At 30.7% G+C, this 17,945-nt stretch overlaps 1 protein-coding gene and 1 non-coding gene across 2 annotated transcripts; one reads left to right on the plus strand and one right to left on the minus strand.

The window, feature by feature from the left end:
• The first annotated feature begins 711 nt into the window (after positions 1-711).
• Positions 712-783, plus strand: TRNAQ-CUG. The gene has a single exon. It is a non-coding gene; the product is annotated as a tRNA-Gln (tRNA).
• Positions 784-1,062: 279 nt separating this feature from the next.
• Positions 1,063-8,138, minus strand: LOC107008177 (probable LRR receptor-like serine/threonine-protein kinase At2g16250). The gene is made up of 4 exons (XM_015207103.2): positions 5,803-8,138; positions 3,803-3,931; positions 2,508-2,530; positions 1,063-2,104 (listed from the first exon to the last, which is right to left on the minus strand). The coding sequence occupies exons 1-4, from the start codon at positions 7,671-7,673 to the stop codon at positions 1,482-1,484; spliced, it is 2,646 nt and encodes an 881-aa protein (XP_015062589.1). The 5' UTR covers positions 7,674-8,138; the 3' UTR covers positions 1,063-1,481.
• Between the last annotated feature and the right edge of the window lie 9,807 nt (positions 8,139-17,945).

Raw genomic sequence — 17,945 nt, forward strand, 5'->3', positions numbered from 1 at the left:
TTTAAGGCATTAAAGTTGATGGAATTGCTGGGGTCATTGAGTCTGCAACATCAAATAGTGAATAACATTTAGTGTTGACTCTATCTATAATGGCTATCACAATACTCTATCCAGCATTCAATAATTTATCATCCTATTGGTGTGACCCCTCTGAAATTAGTATCTTCTTCCAAATAAATGTGAGTATTTTTCTTTTTTTGTTAGCATGTCGATAATTTCCTAAATTAGATCTGCTTAATCTAGAACAGCACGTGCAATCCTTACAAATATTTGAAATTTATCTATTTAACCATACTAACTCTAGGTTTCTCCACATCTAACATGTCAGATTCAGAATTCTGAGTCACAATCGTTAAAAACTGAAATAACAAATCAATGTTTTAGTCTAGTGGTAATGATGAGAGTTTCTCATCCACTATGATGATAAAAATTCATTATATATACCTAAGTATTTCAATCTGAATTTAGGTGTTAATGTATGCGAATTTAGGTGTTAATGTATGCTGACAGAACTTCAAATTTTGAATTTGTCTCCTGTTATGTCACCATCCCAACGAACTTTGAATGAAAGTAATAAATAGTACTTACAACAAAAGGACGGGATCGTTTCAAGTTGTAAAATAATGGACTATGGAGTGTCCTAGTTTTCTTGTTTGTAAATGTACATTGATGACAGTTTGTATTATGCACGTGAAGGATTTTCAACAAGTTGGTCCCATGGTCTAGTGGTTAGGACATTGGACTCTGAATCCAGTAACCCGAGTTCAAGTCTCGGTGGGACCTTATTATTAATTTTATTTTATTCAATTTCTCAACAAACAGAGAAAAATAAAATCAGACAAATGTTTTGGGGAGTTGATAATTTTGTATAGATTGTTTGAATTGAATAATGTTTTCACAGACTAATCGTAGATGGAAAACATAACAATTACATTGAATACGTTGTTATTAGATTTGGACTATGATCCACTTCTTTGACTAGTACCGTTGATGCCAAACCAAACAATGGTAGACCAGAATCACTGTGCACAGAAGACCAAAAGTTGTAAGAAGCAAAGCAAATTCAGTTAACAAGAATAAGGAAAGAGCAATGGGATACTCTTTTTCTCCATTTGGAAAATGAAAGATATGTGTGTAATTTACATTCCATAGAGACACTAGTAAAAGAGAAGAATTATAAGAAAAGAATTGGAATTTGGAACCAAACATGAACCCTAAAACCCCAAAAACAAAATTAACAAAAAGAACCACTAAATCCTGTTTTCCAACTATATCCCCAGAAAAAGAACTTAAAATCCCAAAACCCCAATAAACAATTTGATGTTTGCTGTCCCCAGGTAAACTCCATATTCAAGATGAGAGCAAGATAATGGCTTGCAAACTCAAGCATTCCAGAAACGGAGAATGTACAAGGTGTGCCCAAAGAAAAATGCAACCTTAATGCATTATTAACAAAGAATTAATGATAATCACCCTCCTCTCTACTCCGCCTGTGGTCCTCTCTCTACATCCTGCTCCTCCAATGGCTCGGGGAATATCTCTTTGGACTGTCGTCTAGTTGATGAAGAATGACCATTGTTGTCCCCGTTAGGACCACTTCCTTGAGAGCCTGTTGTTCCGGATTGCTTCAAACTACTTGTTCCTTCCAACTTATGTGCTGAAGCTGCAGCAGGTACGGCTGCTACATCTGAGGAGCTACGCCAGCTGCCAAACAGTGCAGCGTTCCATGAACTTCTCGATGAAGTTGCCCGAAGTCTTGCTGAGCTAGTGTGTTCTTCCCTAACTACCTTCAAAGGGTTTTCCAAAGCTTTAAGGATGTATCTCATTAAGGGTCTCCTTGACGGTTTGGGATTGAGGCAGGATCTGGCAACAATGGCCATCGCCCATACTTCCTCTAATAAATCTTCATCTATGATTAGGGAAGGATCCACAATGTTTGTGACAAGCTCTTTATCATATATACTAATGTACTTAAGCGTACCATCCAACCACTCCTTCATGCTGGCGTCATTGGATGCACTGATACCTAGCTTGCCAGTTACTAGCTCAAGCAAAACCTTTCCAAAACAGTAGACATCATACGCACAAGTGGCACTAGGTGAACCTGTCCAATGGGGTAAGAAAGAATATTAGGACGAGAGAAGTAGACTTTGAAGTATTCGCTAGTGATAGTTCAAGCAACAAAGCATACTTCCACAAAAAGTAAAGCAAAGCATTGCCATCAGAATCACCAGTTCTTTAGGCAGTACTGTTCAATAGCTCTTTGGAATCAGCTTTATATTGTAAATTTCCACCTAATAGTTTCACTTATTCTTACTTCTGTTAAGAATCTTCAGTTTTGATTTGTTGCCTAGACCAATTTAAGGAAATTTTACCCACCAACAAACAATATCGGAAATGTGACGCAAATAATTTTAAATAGTTACTCACACCAATTTAAAAAATATTAAAAGGATATCCACGTAAAATCTATTTAAGGAAAGTAGAACTAACAAAATTGCACATACCTGATGCACCTTGTTCCGATGTCCTGCAAATAAGAAAGGAAGAACTATGTCAACAAGCAGTATAAACTATAAAACAGTACTGGTTGAAAGAATATAACAAAACTTTTGAGATCACGCAACAAGCTTCGACGAAAAGCTGGAAAATAGTGATAACCATTCGTAAGCAGGAAATTCATATGGAAAAGTTTTCACTATAAAACAAAAACTTCTGAAGCTTTCTGGATTATGATTATGATTGAATATAATTGTGATCAGTGGTCGTAAACTCAATTTCTAAAATAAGAGAACCTGGAAAGTTTTAACAGAAGCCATGAAGATTAAATTAATAGAAGGCCTAAATCATTGGAATCTAACGTAGGACTTCAAACTAATCTTTCACATGCCATTATATCTAGGTCATTCCAGAAGTATTTAGTATTTACCCCACAATACAAAATTTAATAATTTCTTCCATTCGATGTGTAGGCATAATGAGAATAGGTAATGGTTAAAGCTAGACAATGAGAGTAAGAAATCATTAAACTTACTTCACCACAGGATGGAAAGCTAAAAGGATGAGAACTATTGCATTCCCTACCAAATACCATAACCAACAAATTCTCCTTAAGTGAAAACATGTACATCAAAGGACTGTTACATGGATTCAGCTACGCATGCATATCCCATGCACGAGTTTAAGTATCTGGTAAGGGTACATACAGTTGTTTGCTAATTTCTACTTAAACTACAACACCTATGTGAAACCCGCTTGGCATAGGTAAATCAAGGCAAAAAGATTCATATAACATAGTAAAGGAATAATTTACTGATGGATAGCAGAAGTAATTAACAAGTGGGTGATGGTCTTTCAGTATGCAACTGCATGATAACTATCATCAGGACTAAATTAGTCAGGGCCTATATTTCAAGTTTTCATAATTTCGAAACAAAGCTAAAGCCCTTTTGTATAAGAACGGATAACGAGATGACAAGGTTAAGAGTAAGGTTGCTGCATGAACGTTAGGATTCTCATTTATATCAGAGCTAATTAATATACACCAGAAAGACTTGAGTTGGCAGCAAAACCGTGGAACTCAAATCCAATTTAGAAACCAAGCCAAAGTAGTTTCTATAACATCAAATTGGAGATGCAGACATATTAACAATAAAACTGCCTGATTTTAAAATCCATCATGGGAGATAAAAGTTGAAACAAAATTATTGACCATTACATAACAACCTAGTAGTAATAGTAGTTTGCCTTCGAAAAGAAAAGGATGGTTAGAACATAGAATTTACCAACAACAAGTACTTACTGTGGAAATCTGAGCAGCCTGGAAATTCGGTTTTGATGGCTCTCTCCTTCTTGTGCACAGGCCTCATTTAGACTCCCTAGCCGTACTTCAAACTTATCATCAAGAAGTATGCTGCTTGCTTGAACATCTCTGCGAGAACAGTAGGCAAAGGAAAAAGAAGATGTCACTATATGATGCACTAGCAAAATTCTGACAGAAATAAAATTCTTTTTTTTTTGGGGGGGTGGGGGGTGGGTTGTGGAGGAAAGAGTTGGATCCAAGAAATTAATTCATGCAATTAAATCATTGAGAATTTCATGGTGAACTGCTGCAGAAAAAACTATGCGGGACATTTAGAGAAGCATCTCCTTTTGAAATTCCTTCTGGAAAGGATATTCGGTTCAAGAAAGTCTATAAGATGCCCCATGAAAGGATCTTTTATTTGCAACTGAGAAATCCTCCCAGCTATAACGGCGCATGGTCCAACACTTGGTGGATAATGGGCCCACCCTTCTACCTTTCTCCACTTAAATACCAAGCTTTAGACTATGTAGGATTCAAACTGACAACGTGAGCTTAACCCACACATAATGAATTGCACTCTTGCCACTAACCCAAATCCCTAAGGGTTGTCCAGTGAAAGAATATTGGTTGAACCCAAAACATGCAGATGGAAAGGTTAAGAGAAATGAGATAGTTCTCTGACTGGCTTAAACTAATGAAGAAATTTGGCAGAAAGGAGGAGAATAGATCACACAACAATATCTTTAAAATATCCAAGCTGACGTTAGAAAGGGTTCCATGGAGATAAAAGGTACAAAAAGATAAGGAGTATCATATGCGGACTAACTTTAGTTGATTAAGATTGATGGGATTGTGTCGAGGTGTGCACAAGCTAGCCCGGGCACCATGGTTATCAAAAAAAGAGGATTGATGTATGGAGAAGGTTCAATAATAATGAAAAAAGCTTTTTCGAAAAAACATAACTGTTCTTAGTTTGAGAAAATTTCTATTTCTGCATTCACAATATCTCTGCACAGTAGAAAATATAATGTCATCAAGATCTTCTAAGGCCACATCCCTCATACCGAATCTAACACAATTGTAACTGCCGAGATTAGAGATCTCGCAGCCATGCATGGAACTATAGAAGCTGAGCTTACAGCAATTTTAGAAGTGCATGGCTCTTGAAGTTACACATTGCTAATCCCTAAAAGGATAGGTTTTAGGTTTAGTAAGCTCTTAATTTTATTGCATGCCAGTGTAGCTCATAAAAATAGTAAGTGAAGTCCTCAAGTTGATAGAGTCATTGTGGAGGCTATTCCTTATGTGATCATCTCTGTATAATAATAGTCTAACGAAGCAATAAACATTACAGATCTCCTACTGATAGCAAATCAGAAAATCATCAGCCATGAATTGCCTCCTTTTATAAATCCTGAGAAGCTAAGAGTGAAGCAGACGTCTAATATTTACCATTTATAAATAGGTTTTAGATGACTTTCAGTCCACCAGACATGGGCACAATCCATAAAGTTGCAAAGCACCTTTAACATAATGTCTGCGCTGCACTGAAGTTTTGAGAGCCTTCTATGGGGATCTTGTCCCGTGCAAATTCAGAGACACGAAATACACTGATATTTGATAGCTTTCATTCAGAGCATTTATCCTAGTATCTCCAACGTGTACAAACCAAAAAGGGCGCTCTCCAAGTCATCCCCCGAACCATTAAACTAACAGAAATATCCTTTATTACCTTGAATCTACCCAAGAGTCACCAAATTATGTATAACCAAAGAATATACATAGAAAGAGTAGCTGGTAGCCTGCAACTCTTCCAAGATATATGATAAATATCCTTAAATGAAGATCTGGATTCATTAAATAAAAGTGCACATGCAAACATGGAAATTAATAGTAAATCACATAAGTCCAGCATTACTATTCAAAAACTCTCAGATTAACCATAAAAGTGGTGGCACATGGAAGTAAAATAAATGTAATCTGACAAGTCTTGATACCTGTGCACCAGAGGCGGGTTACATTCATGATGTAGATAAGACAAACCCTCAGCAGCTCCAATAGCAATTTTCAGTCTTGTTATCCAATCCAATGACTGCAAACTATCATCATCTGAATTGTTTTTTCTAAACAAAGAACTGGAGAGATCTCCATTTGGCATATACTTGTACACCACGAACTTCTCATTCTCATTCTCCAGACAGTGCCCCATAAAAGGTACTAATCTGGAGTGAGAAGCCTTGCTGAAAAAGTCCAATTCTGACAAGTATGCTTCATTCCTTGCAGACTGCACATCTATTCTTTTGACAACTATAAGTGTCCCGCCTTCAAGGGTACCACGGAAGAGATCACCTGAATGACCATGCTTCATAAGATTTGCATCATTGAACTCGCCTGTGGCTTGAAGAATCTGCTGGTAGGTAAATGCATCTCCTAAACTTGAAAAATTCAATGATACTCCAGGTGCAGGAGGTGGTGGACTTGAACTGGCAGGACCAGGCCCAACCTCAGTGGCTCTTTGATTCGTGGCACCCCGTTTGCGGGTGCAAAAAATCAGCAGCAATATACAGATAAAGACAAGTGCAAGTAATCCAACGCTACCCAGAACAGCCACCAATATGATTTTATTTCTGTGACTCTTTCTGTTGGATTTGGAAGGTGGAGGAGGCTCTGTGGCGTTTGGCTCTCCAAAATTATCAAACAACAAGCCACGTCCGCTATAAAAAGAAGCACATTCGCTCCTATTCCTTTGACTTGTCACATTTTGGAGGCAATTGCTACTAATTGACGCATTGCGTTGTGCATAATTTGGGAGTTTGCCTTCAAAATAGTTTCCTGAGAGATCTAGAAAACTGAAGCTTCTGTTTAAAGAAGGCAAATTTCCATAAAACATATTATGAGAAAGATTAAACACTGCACCAGTGGCACTGACCACAGAGCTAACATTTGGCAGAATACCAGTGAGGTTATTTGCAGAGACATCTAGGAATTGCAATCCAGGCATCGACCACAAAGCATTAGGCAACGATCCAGACAGACTATTATGCCCAACTGCCATTCTCTTCAAGTTCCGTAATCCTCCTAATTCAGGGACCACTCCACTTAGACTATTGAAGCTGAGGTTAAGATCAACCAAATTAGAAAGGCTACCGAGTTGGGTGGGTATCGGAGTAGAAAAGCTGTTGTCAGACAGATTCAAGGATTTCAACTGAAGCAAAGTCCCAATATCTGAAGGAATAGCCCCCTTGAAGAAATTTGAAGACATATCAAGCAAGGTAAGGTTCTTAAGAGAAACAAATGTATCAGGAATTACCCCAACAAGCTTATTATGCGAAAGATCAAGACTTGATAGGCGTGACAATAGACCCAAACTTGGAGGCACTTGTCCTGTGAGACCATTGTCGGACAAATTGAGAGTAACTAAACTAGTCAAATTGCCAAGGGATGGAGGAATAGGACCAATGAGGAAACATGACCTGAGATCAAGAACCCTAAGAGACACAAGCCTAAGACCAAACCATTCAGGAATAGAACCAGGAAGTACAAAATTGGAAGCATTAAAAGATTCCAAAAGAGTCAAATTTTGGAGAGCATCAACTGAGAATTGAGGGGTTTGACCCCCAACTCGAGTACGTTTAAAACCAGATATGTTGATCTCAGTAACTCGACCATTCTTGCAACGAATCCCAGCCCAGTTAAAACAAGGGTTACCCTTTATAGGCCATTCTTTGGCTCTTAACCCTAAAGAAGATCTCAGTTGAAGCAAAGCAAATTTCTCAGTTGAAGAACTAACCCTCTGTTGAAATGTAGAGTCAAACAGCAAGAAAAACACAAAACAAAACAAAACCACTCTGCCCAGTTGCTTCACCATTCTTCCTCAACCTTCATTTAACTTTGAAAATTCTCATCATTTCTCAAATATATATAAATGGGCATCTCTAATTTGTTGAACCCCTTCTATATCAAAGTGATTCTTGAAATAAAAAAGGGAATATACATTATATGTCAGAAAGCTTACCTTTTCCTTTTAGTAGCTTTTGCTTTGATTCTTTCTTTGTTCTTGATAAACCAAAGAAGACTTCTAAATGCTAATCCCATATACTGTTTTCTCTCTACCAACTCATTTTCTTTCAGTTTCTTCAGTTTGATGGGTAAGAGAGAAGATTAAAAAAAATGGGTTTTTTTTTTTGGTGTGTGTGTGTGAGAGAGAGAGAGAAAGTGGTGTGAATGAAGAAAAGAGGAGAAATAGTAGAGATGTAGAGAGAGAAAGTAAATGAGTCAATCCTAATTCTCTCTCTATAAACTCTGTGTGATCATTGCTGTAATCTTTGAAATTTTAACAGAAGAACACAAAAAAGATTGTATGTTTATGGAAGTATATTTACCCCTTTTGGAAAAAATGCTGACAAAGTTAAACTTTTTTCGCCGCCGGGAATCGGTAATGGGGGGTGGTGGGGTTAAGTTGACCACCGGAAAAGTGGCAAAAAAACAGCTAAGCTAAACACAACTAGTTTAATTCTAAAATAGATTAACAATAATTAAATTACTTAATTTGGGTTTTATTTTTTTCTCTCACTAGAATCTTTCTTCTAATTATTACTCTTTTTTCTCTTTTTATTTTGGTAGATAAATAGTGAGGAGTATCTGTGTAAAGTATTATTCGGCAACTTTTATGGAAAATCTTTTAATTAATTACCTTTTCTTTTATATTACAAATTCGATGATATTTAGGTAAATTTTATTTAAAGCAAACTTATTTTTTAAAAAATAATGCTGACTAAGAGTTGGTTTCTTTTTTGGTGGAAAAAGTATTGAATGAGACGAAAACATGTGTGAGACAGATTTCATAATATATTTTTTTAATAAATAAATAAAACATCTTTGGACGTGCTTGGGTTTATCTCAATAAATAAAATAACATCGTGTTAAAAAAAAATGAAAAAAGAAACTATGGCATGGGTAACTCTTTTCTTTTAATTTTATCTGATAATTTCATTAATATGGATGATTGGATTTTAGGTATATTTATTATATTTAATTTGTGATGTTAATTTAATTACATATGATATATTTTCACTAGTCCATGTTAAGTGAATTAATAGGAGATGATACACTTATTTAGAAAATTATTTAAGAATATAAATTAAATGCTATTTGGTATTGTTATCTTTTTTATTATTCTGAAACTAATTTCTTAAAAAAATATGAAGTATTTAAAACTCTCGTTAAAAATATAAATAAATATAGAAGAAGAAAATCTTAATAATTCGCTTAAACTTTCAAAAATCACTAAGTTTAAATTATAAAAAAAATATTAACATTTCAATATTGAATGTTTTAATTCAGTTATTTTCATTTTCAGTTTTAAGAATCTAATACCATTATTGTGTCAAATTAATTCATTGTGATTTGGTAATCAATTTTCGTATTTTACAAAATAATAAATCAATTTTCATAGTTTATTTGACTTCAACTTATTTATGTTCATATATGAAACTATTATAACTTGGTTTTTTTAAAACTCACCACAATTATAAAATATTTCCAAAAAAAGGGTAAAAGCAATTTCTATATTTAGTCAATTACCCAAAAAAAAAAATCAAGCGGTCAAAATTCTAACATATAAATAATTAGTTCTGTATTATCCCCTAATATTTGTAATGATATAAACAAAATATTAAAAGAACAATTAATAACGGAGGCAAATATAAAGTCATTTATATATGTTTTTTAAAAAACAATTAATATCTATAACTATATAATCATACAGTCAATTTTTAAAATATTTAATATTAACTTGAAACTATTCTAAAAATCATACATTTTAAATCCTGAATTTCCTCTTATTAAAAGTTAATTTGACAAAATATTTTTTAGAGACTTTGTAAGTTAATTCCTACATATAAAACTTGAAACGTAATTATTGCGGTTAATTAACTTTTTAGATGCTGTCTTTTCTATGAGTATATGAGCCGTTGAATGACAATGATAACATGTTTAATTTGAAGCCATTAATCATAGTTACAATTAATGTGTATCAAAAAATCAATCACAAGAAAATATTCCACCATGAAAATATCATATGATCATTATTTCATGCACTAAGCAAAATACTTTCATTAATTATCCAAAGATTTAAGCATGTTAATTTCATCACCAATTGTATAAGCATGTTAATTTCATCACTAATTGTATGAATGAAGAGATATTGACGTTTATATTTCTTAAAAATAACGATCTAATCATTCTATTGTATCTACTTTTATTTATACTCTTTTAAAATATATTTAAGTGTGATCACATACGTGAGGCCTGAAAATGCTGAAGTGTAAGTAGACCTTAATTATCGCTATCTTTTTTGTTTAGAGACGTTGATTTCAATTTTCTTTAGAATTAATTATAACATTTAAGTTAATCGATTAAAATTAATAAACAAATAAATAATATATTTTATTTCGAGAAGAGTAGACTAGAATAATCAAACGTCATAGTGAAGAATTTAATGTTGGTTTTGTTTTAAAATAAAATATAAATTAGTCATAGGAAGCAACTCTACTTTAAAAAATAGAAAAGAAAAGAAGAACTTCTCTTCAATTTGTATCACGCACGACTTATCCAAAACAATACTTTGTAACTAAAAATAAGGAAAGTAATCAATGTTTGTTGTAACTAATTTGCAGTTTTAATTCAAATTGAAGCAATAATTACCGTTCCAAATTCTAGAACTAAAAAGGACTTGCTAGACTGCTAAATTAAAATTGAGAATTTAAGATTTTTGAGATAGATTTTAGATTAATCTATGTTTTCTTATTTGCTTTTTCGTACATGAGAATGTGGTTATAGTTTGTGTTTCATAAAATTTTTATATATTATTCAAGTACAGGGATCATATTGGTAAAAATGAGAGCGCCAAATTGTCATAAACAAATTATAATGAAATTCTTTTCTCATAAATTTTAACTCAATTGTTACTTGCGTTGAGGGTTTTCGAAAATAGTGTCTCTATTTCTATAAAGTACGAGTAAAATCTATATACGTTACATAGTTTTTTAGCTATATCTATAAAATTATATTAAATATGTTATTTTTATTTTGTTATTGTTATTGTTGAGTTCTAACTCAATCAATGTTTTTCACACAAAACTTGGACATATACATGAAAATTATTGTTTTTTAGGGAATATTTATCTATGAATTCAAAAAATCTTAAAAGGTGCAAGTAGTTGAACATTGATTACATGTTTAAACCAAATGGTGCAAAGACACTGGTGGAGCCTATTTAGTAGTGTGTGCAATTTTTATTTTTATTTTTATTTTATTATTAATTATTAATTATATGGGGGGCATGGAGCAAAATTGAAGCAATGATGAAGTCAAACGATATATGATGGTCAACTCTTCTTTTATTTTTATTTTATTTTTTGCCTTTTTGTTTTGTTTTGGAATTAATTGAAGGTATGGTCATTTTTCATATCCACCTCAGGTGTCCACAACAACCAGTAAAAGACAGCACTATACTTGAATTTCATTTGGTCTTTTCACACAAAAAGGCAAAGTATTTTGTACAAAACTCATATTTTAGGTAAGGGAGTTTAACTTCTAGTGTGATGTTTGTTTGTTTTTGTTTCTGTTTTTGATATTTCATGTTTGATATCTATATGAAAGTCTGACTGATTTGGATTTGTGCCACGTAAAGCTTCATAAGATGGAAAACGCTAGTTATCAAGGATTTTTTTTAATATCCAAGACTTTAATCCGAGACTTCTAATTTAGAGAGAAACAACACCATCCACTACATTACATACTTTGATGGTTTTGTGCAAAACTCATATTTTAGGTTAGGAGTCATTAGCTTTCTTCCTAGATCATGCATTTATATAAGACAAAAGTATTAAATGGACGAATATATTTACCTTGAAATCTAATTCGTTGGTTCAGTTATTATTTTATATTAACTTGAAATCATCATAAAAAATCATAAACTTAAAAAAATTCTAAATCGGTCGATAATTTTATGCTACTTGTTTCATGTTCATTTTAGGGTTTAAAACAAAGAAAACATATAAACGTGAGTTACTTGGTGGACCACTCCCTCAAGATAGAAAAAAAGAACTTTTGTCCCAAAAAAATGGACATTTTGTCCAAAACAACCAAACACTTTTTCTAAAGGAATTGTCTTTTGCCTTTCTCGTAAACTATCATCAAATATAGTGTGTTTGGTACATATAATATTTTTATGAAGAATTATTTCATTTTTTATACTCGATTTTTTTTAATCAAAATGGAGAAAATGTCTTCCATCACATTTAGGCAGAATTTATTTTTCCCTCACAAATAAAAATGTTCTAGTTAATACTTTACAAAACATGTCTACTTTTTAAGATATAAAGTAAGAATGACTTATATTTCATTTTTTTTCAAACTCTACTTAAGATGTTATGCTAAGTATATTATTATTATTATTTTAAATCAACATTAGGGGGTATTTGGTAGACTATATTAGAAAATATGAGGTGTATATTAGAAATTAGTAGTACCTTGTTTGGTACACTTTTTTCATGCCATGTACACTCTATTGTATTAAATTGTGTATTACTAATATCAAAAAATTCTAGGTATTAGTGATACACAACATTTTAACACTTACATTAGATTATATAATTACAAATCTACCCTCAAAGTCTTTTCATTTTCTTTGTTGCCATAACTTTTTGTTTTTATTTTGATTTGGCTTTCGGTGTCTTTTAAGTAATTTTTTTAGTGTCTTAATAGGCTTTATGAACTCTTAAGTATCTTTTTTAAAAAAAAAAAAAATCTAATTTCAATATATTTAATCAAAAAATTTACTATTGTGACGATAAATTGATAAAAAAAAAAAGTTATTTGTCAACTTTTCACAAAAATATTTTAACGCAATAGTCAACTATTTAATATTATTTTTGAAAAAAAAAAGTTAATGATGTTTTAACAAAGAATTTCTTTTATGATTTAGCAAAGAATTTTGTTGTAAAGGAACCGTACAAATAAATAAAGTACGAAGGGTATATTTGTAAACATATATATTTTTAATAGAAATTATGCAAGATTTGTTATTTCTAATACATCAAACCAAACAATGTATAAGAAAAAATACTTGCATAACTAATGCAAGCATTACTAATGTAAGCACTACTGATGCAAACATTACGAATACACTCTATTTTGCCTTATTCTTATACATTCACTCTATTTTGCATTATTCTTATACATTCTACCAACCGATCCCTTAATATTATTATATAAAAATTCACTATTACACCAAACTTACATCAATAGTCGAAAATGACATAAATTCAATATCAAATATATGCCTAGATTAAATTGTCAATGAGAAATGTCATGTTATAAATCAAACGTTGTACTATTAGTTAGATTTTTATGGTGTGATTATTTTTCATTATGTCACCAAAACGACACCTAATTAAGGGCATAATTTATGTTTGGGATATGAATAGATAGTACTAATTGTAGTCATTGGTTTACTTAATTATTGAGAGACGAAACCTAATATAGCCGTTCTAATCCCTTCCTACCAATATAAAAGGCTCTTTGAAAATTAACAGCAAATCATAGAGTATAGTAATTACTTAGGTGAAGAATTGATAATTATTGGAGGGAGAAGAATAATATTTGTACGTTAGGTTTCCACACATGGATACTCATGAAAGGGTTTGTTAAACATACACGGAAATAATAATAGAATCAAAATTTTCATTAATGAAAAAGTATAAAAAATTATAACTATATCTCTAAACACGCTATTTTTTTAAAAAAAAATTACAGTACCATAAATAATACATTAAACCTTCAATTTGTATCAAGAGATATTAACAATAATAAATTATATACTCATAAAACTAAAAGAAAAAAGACTTATCCATACAATATAATTTTCGATATGGGCATGACTTGACACTCTTCAGGTAGGGGTATAGCTCCACCCCTGCATGTAAATTACCAAACTTAAATTGTGTGTGATGGTTAAAGTCCATTCACTTATTAAAGTTCTCGAGTTTAAACTTCTGAAATAAAAAAAATACTTGAAAAGCCCAGTTCGCAAATTAGATCATGTAAAATCAAATTTCGTCCGGACCAAAAAAAAAAAATACCTGTAAATTATATGCCAATAAATTATGGTAGTGTCATGACACCTATATATGACAATTATATATGGGTGGTTTTATATTAGTATATAGTTATTATTACTAGTAAAAAGGGAGGCAGCAAGTGGTACACCTAATCACTAAAGCTTTAAGGACTACTTCTTAGAAGCATAGTGGTAGTTGACGCACAAATAATTATTCGTTGCAAGAGACTTTGAAGCAAAATATAAAGGTAGTACGTCACATCAAATCAATAAATTTGAGATTACGAAAATAGAGTTCAAATCTCAAAACAAACAAAATTTTTAAAATCATTTGATGAAATAGTTACTATATAAGTAAGTTGATTGAAATATCACAATTATCTAAAAAATATAAAAACTACATGTCATGAATCAAACTCTTTGATACATAACTTTAGGTTGCGTGTGTATAGAGAGAGTGAGTGAGACTAATTTTTGGACTCTTTCATCTTCATCATTTGATTTGTTTGGTTTATGGACTAATTATAAAATTATTGTATAAATGTGTCAAATAATCCTTGTTATATTTATCAATTTTCCCAATTTTTTATTACTATTTTTTTTTCGTTTGCTCCATTATATTACACCAAATGAGCATTTAATGTGGTTAAGAAATTACAATAAAATGAGTTGAGAATCATAAAATCTCTCGATGAACCTATATTTGCAGGTATGGTGCTTCATCAATATTTTTATAACTACAAGTTTAGCATGAGCATCCACTATGACAAAAAGTCCAAATATCGCTAATATATGTTAAAATAGAAGTCTCGTACCATTGCCGTAAAATCCTAATTGATTCATTACTGATTAGATTTCAAATTCAAAATTTCAGGAGAGATAACATTTATTTTAGATGATTTTGTTCATCTATTAATTAAGTTTTGACAAGTAAAGTTATTTATATGTGTTGGTGGAAGATAAAATACACTCCATAATGTTAATTCACCAAATGAAAAAATAATACTATAGTCTATATATATTTTAATTGTGTCGTGGCCTCAGCCTCTCAAGTCTCAACCAAAGAAAGTGAAAAGAGAGAGTACATATAATCCCAATATTTCAGATCTGTGACAGAAGAATTGAAATATATAATATTGACTTATAAAGGACACCCTTGAACATGCACCCCAAAAATAATTACAAAGAGAAGCAATCTCTATAAGTAGAAAAAGGACAAAAGTAAAAAAAAAATAAAAAAATATATAGTGTCTAGAATTTAAATTTGAAATATAAAATATATTTTAAATTCGTAAATCACTAAAATAATTTCTAATCTTATATAATTTATTACGAAGAGAATTTAGATAAACCTCCTTCCGTCCCTCGGATCCAACGGGGAGGGGGGGATAGTACTCTTAGTAGTATCAAATAATTAGTTACTAGTAATAGTTTCTGGTGTTATGGGCCACAGAAGTGAGATACGTGATATAATTAGTGTTGTTAATTATACACTTAAAACCTATAATATGTAATTGCCACTAGCTAAGCTAGTGATAAGTGTAAATTATCTTTTGTATTATTTAATCAATGATTGGCATGATAATTAGTTGAGTGGTTTAATTAATCCATAGCACGTGGCTGATTTGACAGATGTAAACTACTACTAAACTTTATGATTATGGATTCTTCTTATTATTCTTCTACATAATTTCTCTAATTATATATCATGTTCCTTTTGCTTTTTTCATTTTGTAAGATTCCTAATGGATAAAGTTGCAGTCCTAGTAAATTTTATTCAAGATAAATATAGGAGTATTTAATTTGCTTTAATTTAACTATATAACTATTAAGTGACGGTCATTAGTCTAATCAATGCAAATTTGCTTGATTAATTTTTGTTACACTGATTAGTTCGAAAATATTTTTCTATTTTTTAAGAATAAATCGAAATACCTTAGTTTGTAATTTAGTAGGTAATGACTACTTTAGACTTAAGAGGTGTAACAATATATACACATTCCGTTTCTTATTAGTTGTCATAGTTTAACTAATTTTTAAAGGTAAATTAAATTACATTAATTCAATATATTTAGATTCAAAAACTATATGGAAAGTACTATGAATTGCAACTTTTTTCAATATGATGGAAAAATACATATTAATATGTCCGTCAAAATTCTTACTCCCTCCTTCCCGTTTTATATATCACCTTTTTACTTATCACTTGCATTGAAAAATGATGTAACTTTACCCTTTTACTATTATTTAAATTTTTTGGAACTCAAGTTTTCGGTCAATAAATATATGAATTAATTTATTTTGATTAATTAGTTTAATCAATGAACATGAATCATTTATTTAAATTTTCTAAGCTGGTTAAATGTATATTTTGAAGGCTAATAACTCACAAGGATAAAAAAAGGAAAAATATGATAATTTATGCATTGATTTTATGAAATGAGAAGTATCCCTATGTCCCTTTTTACACTTTTGAATTGGCACACCTATTAAAAAAATAATTAATGACGTAGTGAGTTTACCATTTTACCCCTATTAATTATGAAGTGGATGAAAAGTTCTACATTTTTCAAAGTAATTATTCATTTAATTGTGGGTATAATAGGTAAAAAAAATTGTCATTTCTTGATTTGTCAAAATGGACAAGTAAATAGGGACAACTATAAAAAAAAAGTGGACAAGTAATTAGGGACGGAGGTAGTATTATGGATCAACTATTTATAGAAAAAGATGACATATAAAATGAAACGAAGAGAGTCTTGTTTGACTCTCAAAAAATAAACTATAACAACTAAAAAAGAACGAAGAAATACCAAATATAATTGTTCAATACTTGAAAAGAACTTAAATCTTTGATAACTTATAAAACAATGTAAACCAATTAAGTATATATATTTTTAAGAGCGACGTGATATAAATACTAGTTCGGATTAAAACTAAAAACACGCTTTTAGACGATTGGCGTGCATAAATCATAATCAAATTCGTTAGCTCATAATTAATATGTTATAACAACTCTAATTAATGATGATTAGTTATTTCTCTACTAATTTATTTTTTATAAATATATTTTCCAACTATACTATAGAATATAAAATCAATTTATGAAATGGTCAGTAGTAAACGGACAACTAAAGCATAATGTGCACGGAATCTCCTTTTAATTTACAATTACCTAATATATTTCTTGCTTTTCAACTTTCAAGTTAGGCACCCAATCTCTGTTTGTTACATTTCCTTTTAATTTCCCATCGACTAATTGTTACTCAAAATTTTGTCTATCATTTAAAATCAATTAAGATATTTATATGGCTTTTTGATTAATCGATTAGCTGACTTTAATGATTCTCTATTTACAATTTAGCGTGTAAGAAATTATTCTAAAAAAACATTATATCTCTTATTTTTATTTGTTATTCGTATCTCTAAATAATAAGTTTTATGTTTCTTAAAAAAGTATTTAATATATAAACACAAAATATTGTTCAAATTTTTTTTTTTTATATATAAGTTGAACAACAATCGTGTGTTTGATAACAACAGCATATGGGATCCCAGTTTGTGGTTAGACTACATTCGAAATTAACCATTCAAATACTTTAAATATTTTCGTCCTTATTAAAAATATTTATATTTTAAAAGTTTAAGTTTTAATTTTATTCATAATAGTAATCAATCTTTAACATTATAAATAAAAATCTTAAATATGGGAAATGACATACAAACAAAGTAAGTAAATATTTAATTAAAGAAAATTGTTTCTTAAGAAATAAATACAAAAACCTTAATTAATATCTTTTAAATGTAAATATAAATGTGACAAATATTTTAAAACAGGAGAAATATTTTCAAATGTTTGTTTTCCTTCCTTACCTAACAAAGCAAAGCTGTTCACATACTTTTTTCAATTTAAATTAATACTTCATAGTGGAAGAATTACGTATTGAAAAATTAAAATGTATAATTGGAAGTAATAAAATATTGTATTAAACTTGTGGTTTAAATTATTTATTTAAA

This window comes from Solanum pennellii, chromosome 1 (genome assembly GCF_001406875.1).
Source record: "Solanum pennellii chromosome 1, SPENNV200".
NCBI lineage: Eukaryota > Viridiplantae > Streptophyta > Magnoliopsida > Solanales > Solanaceae > Solanum > Solanum pennellii.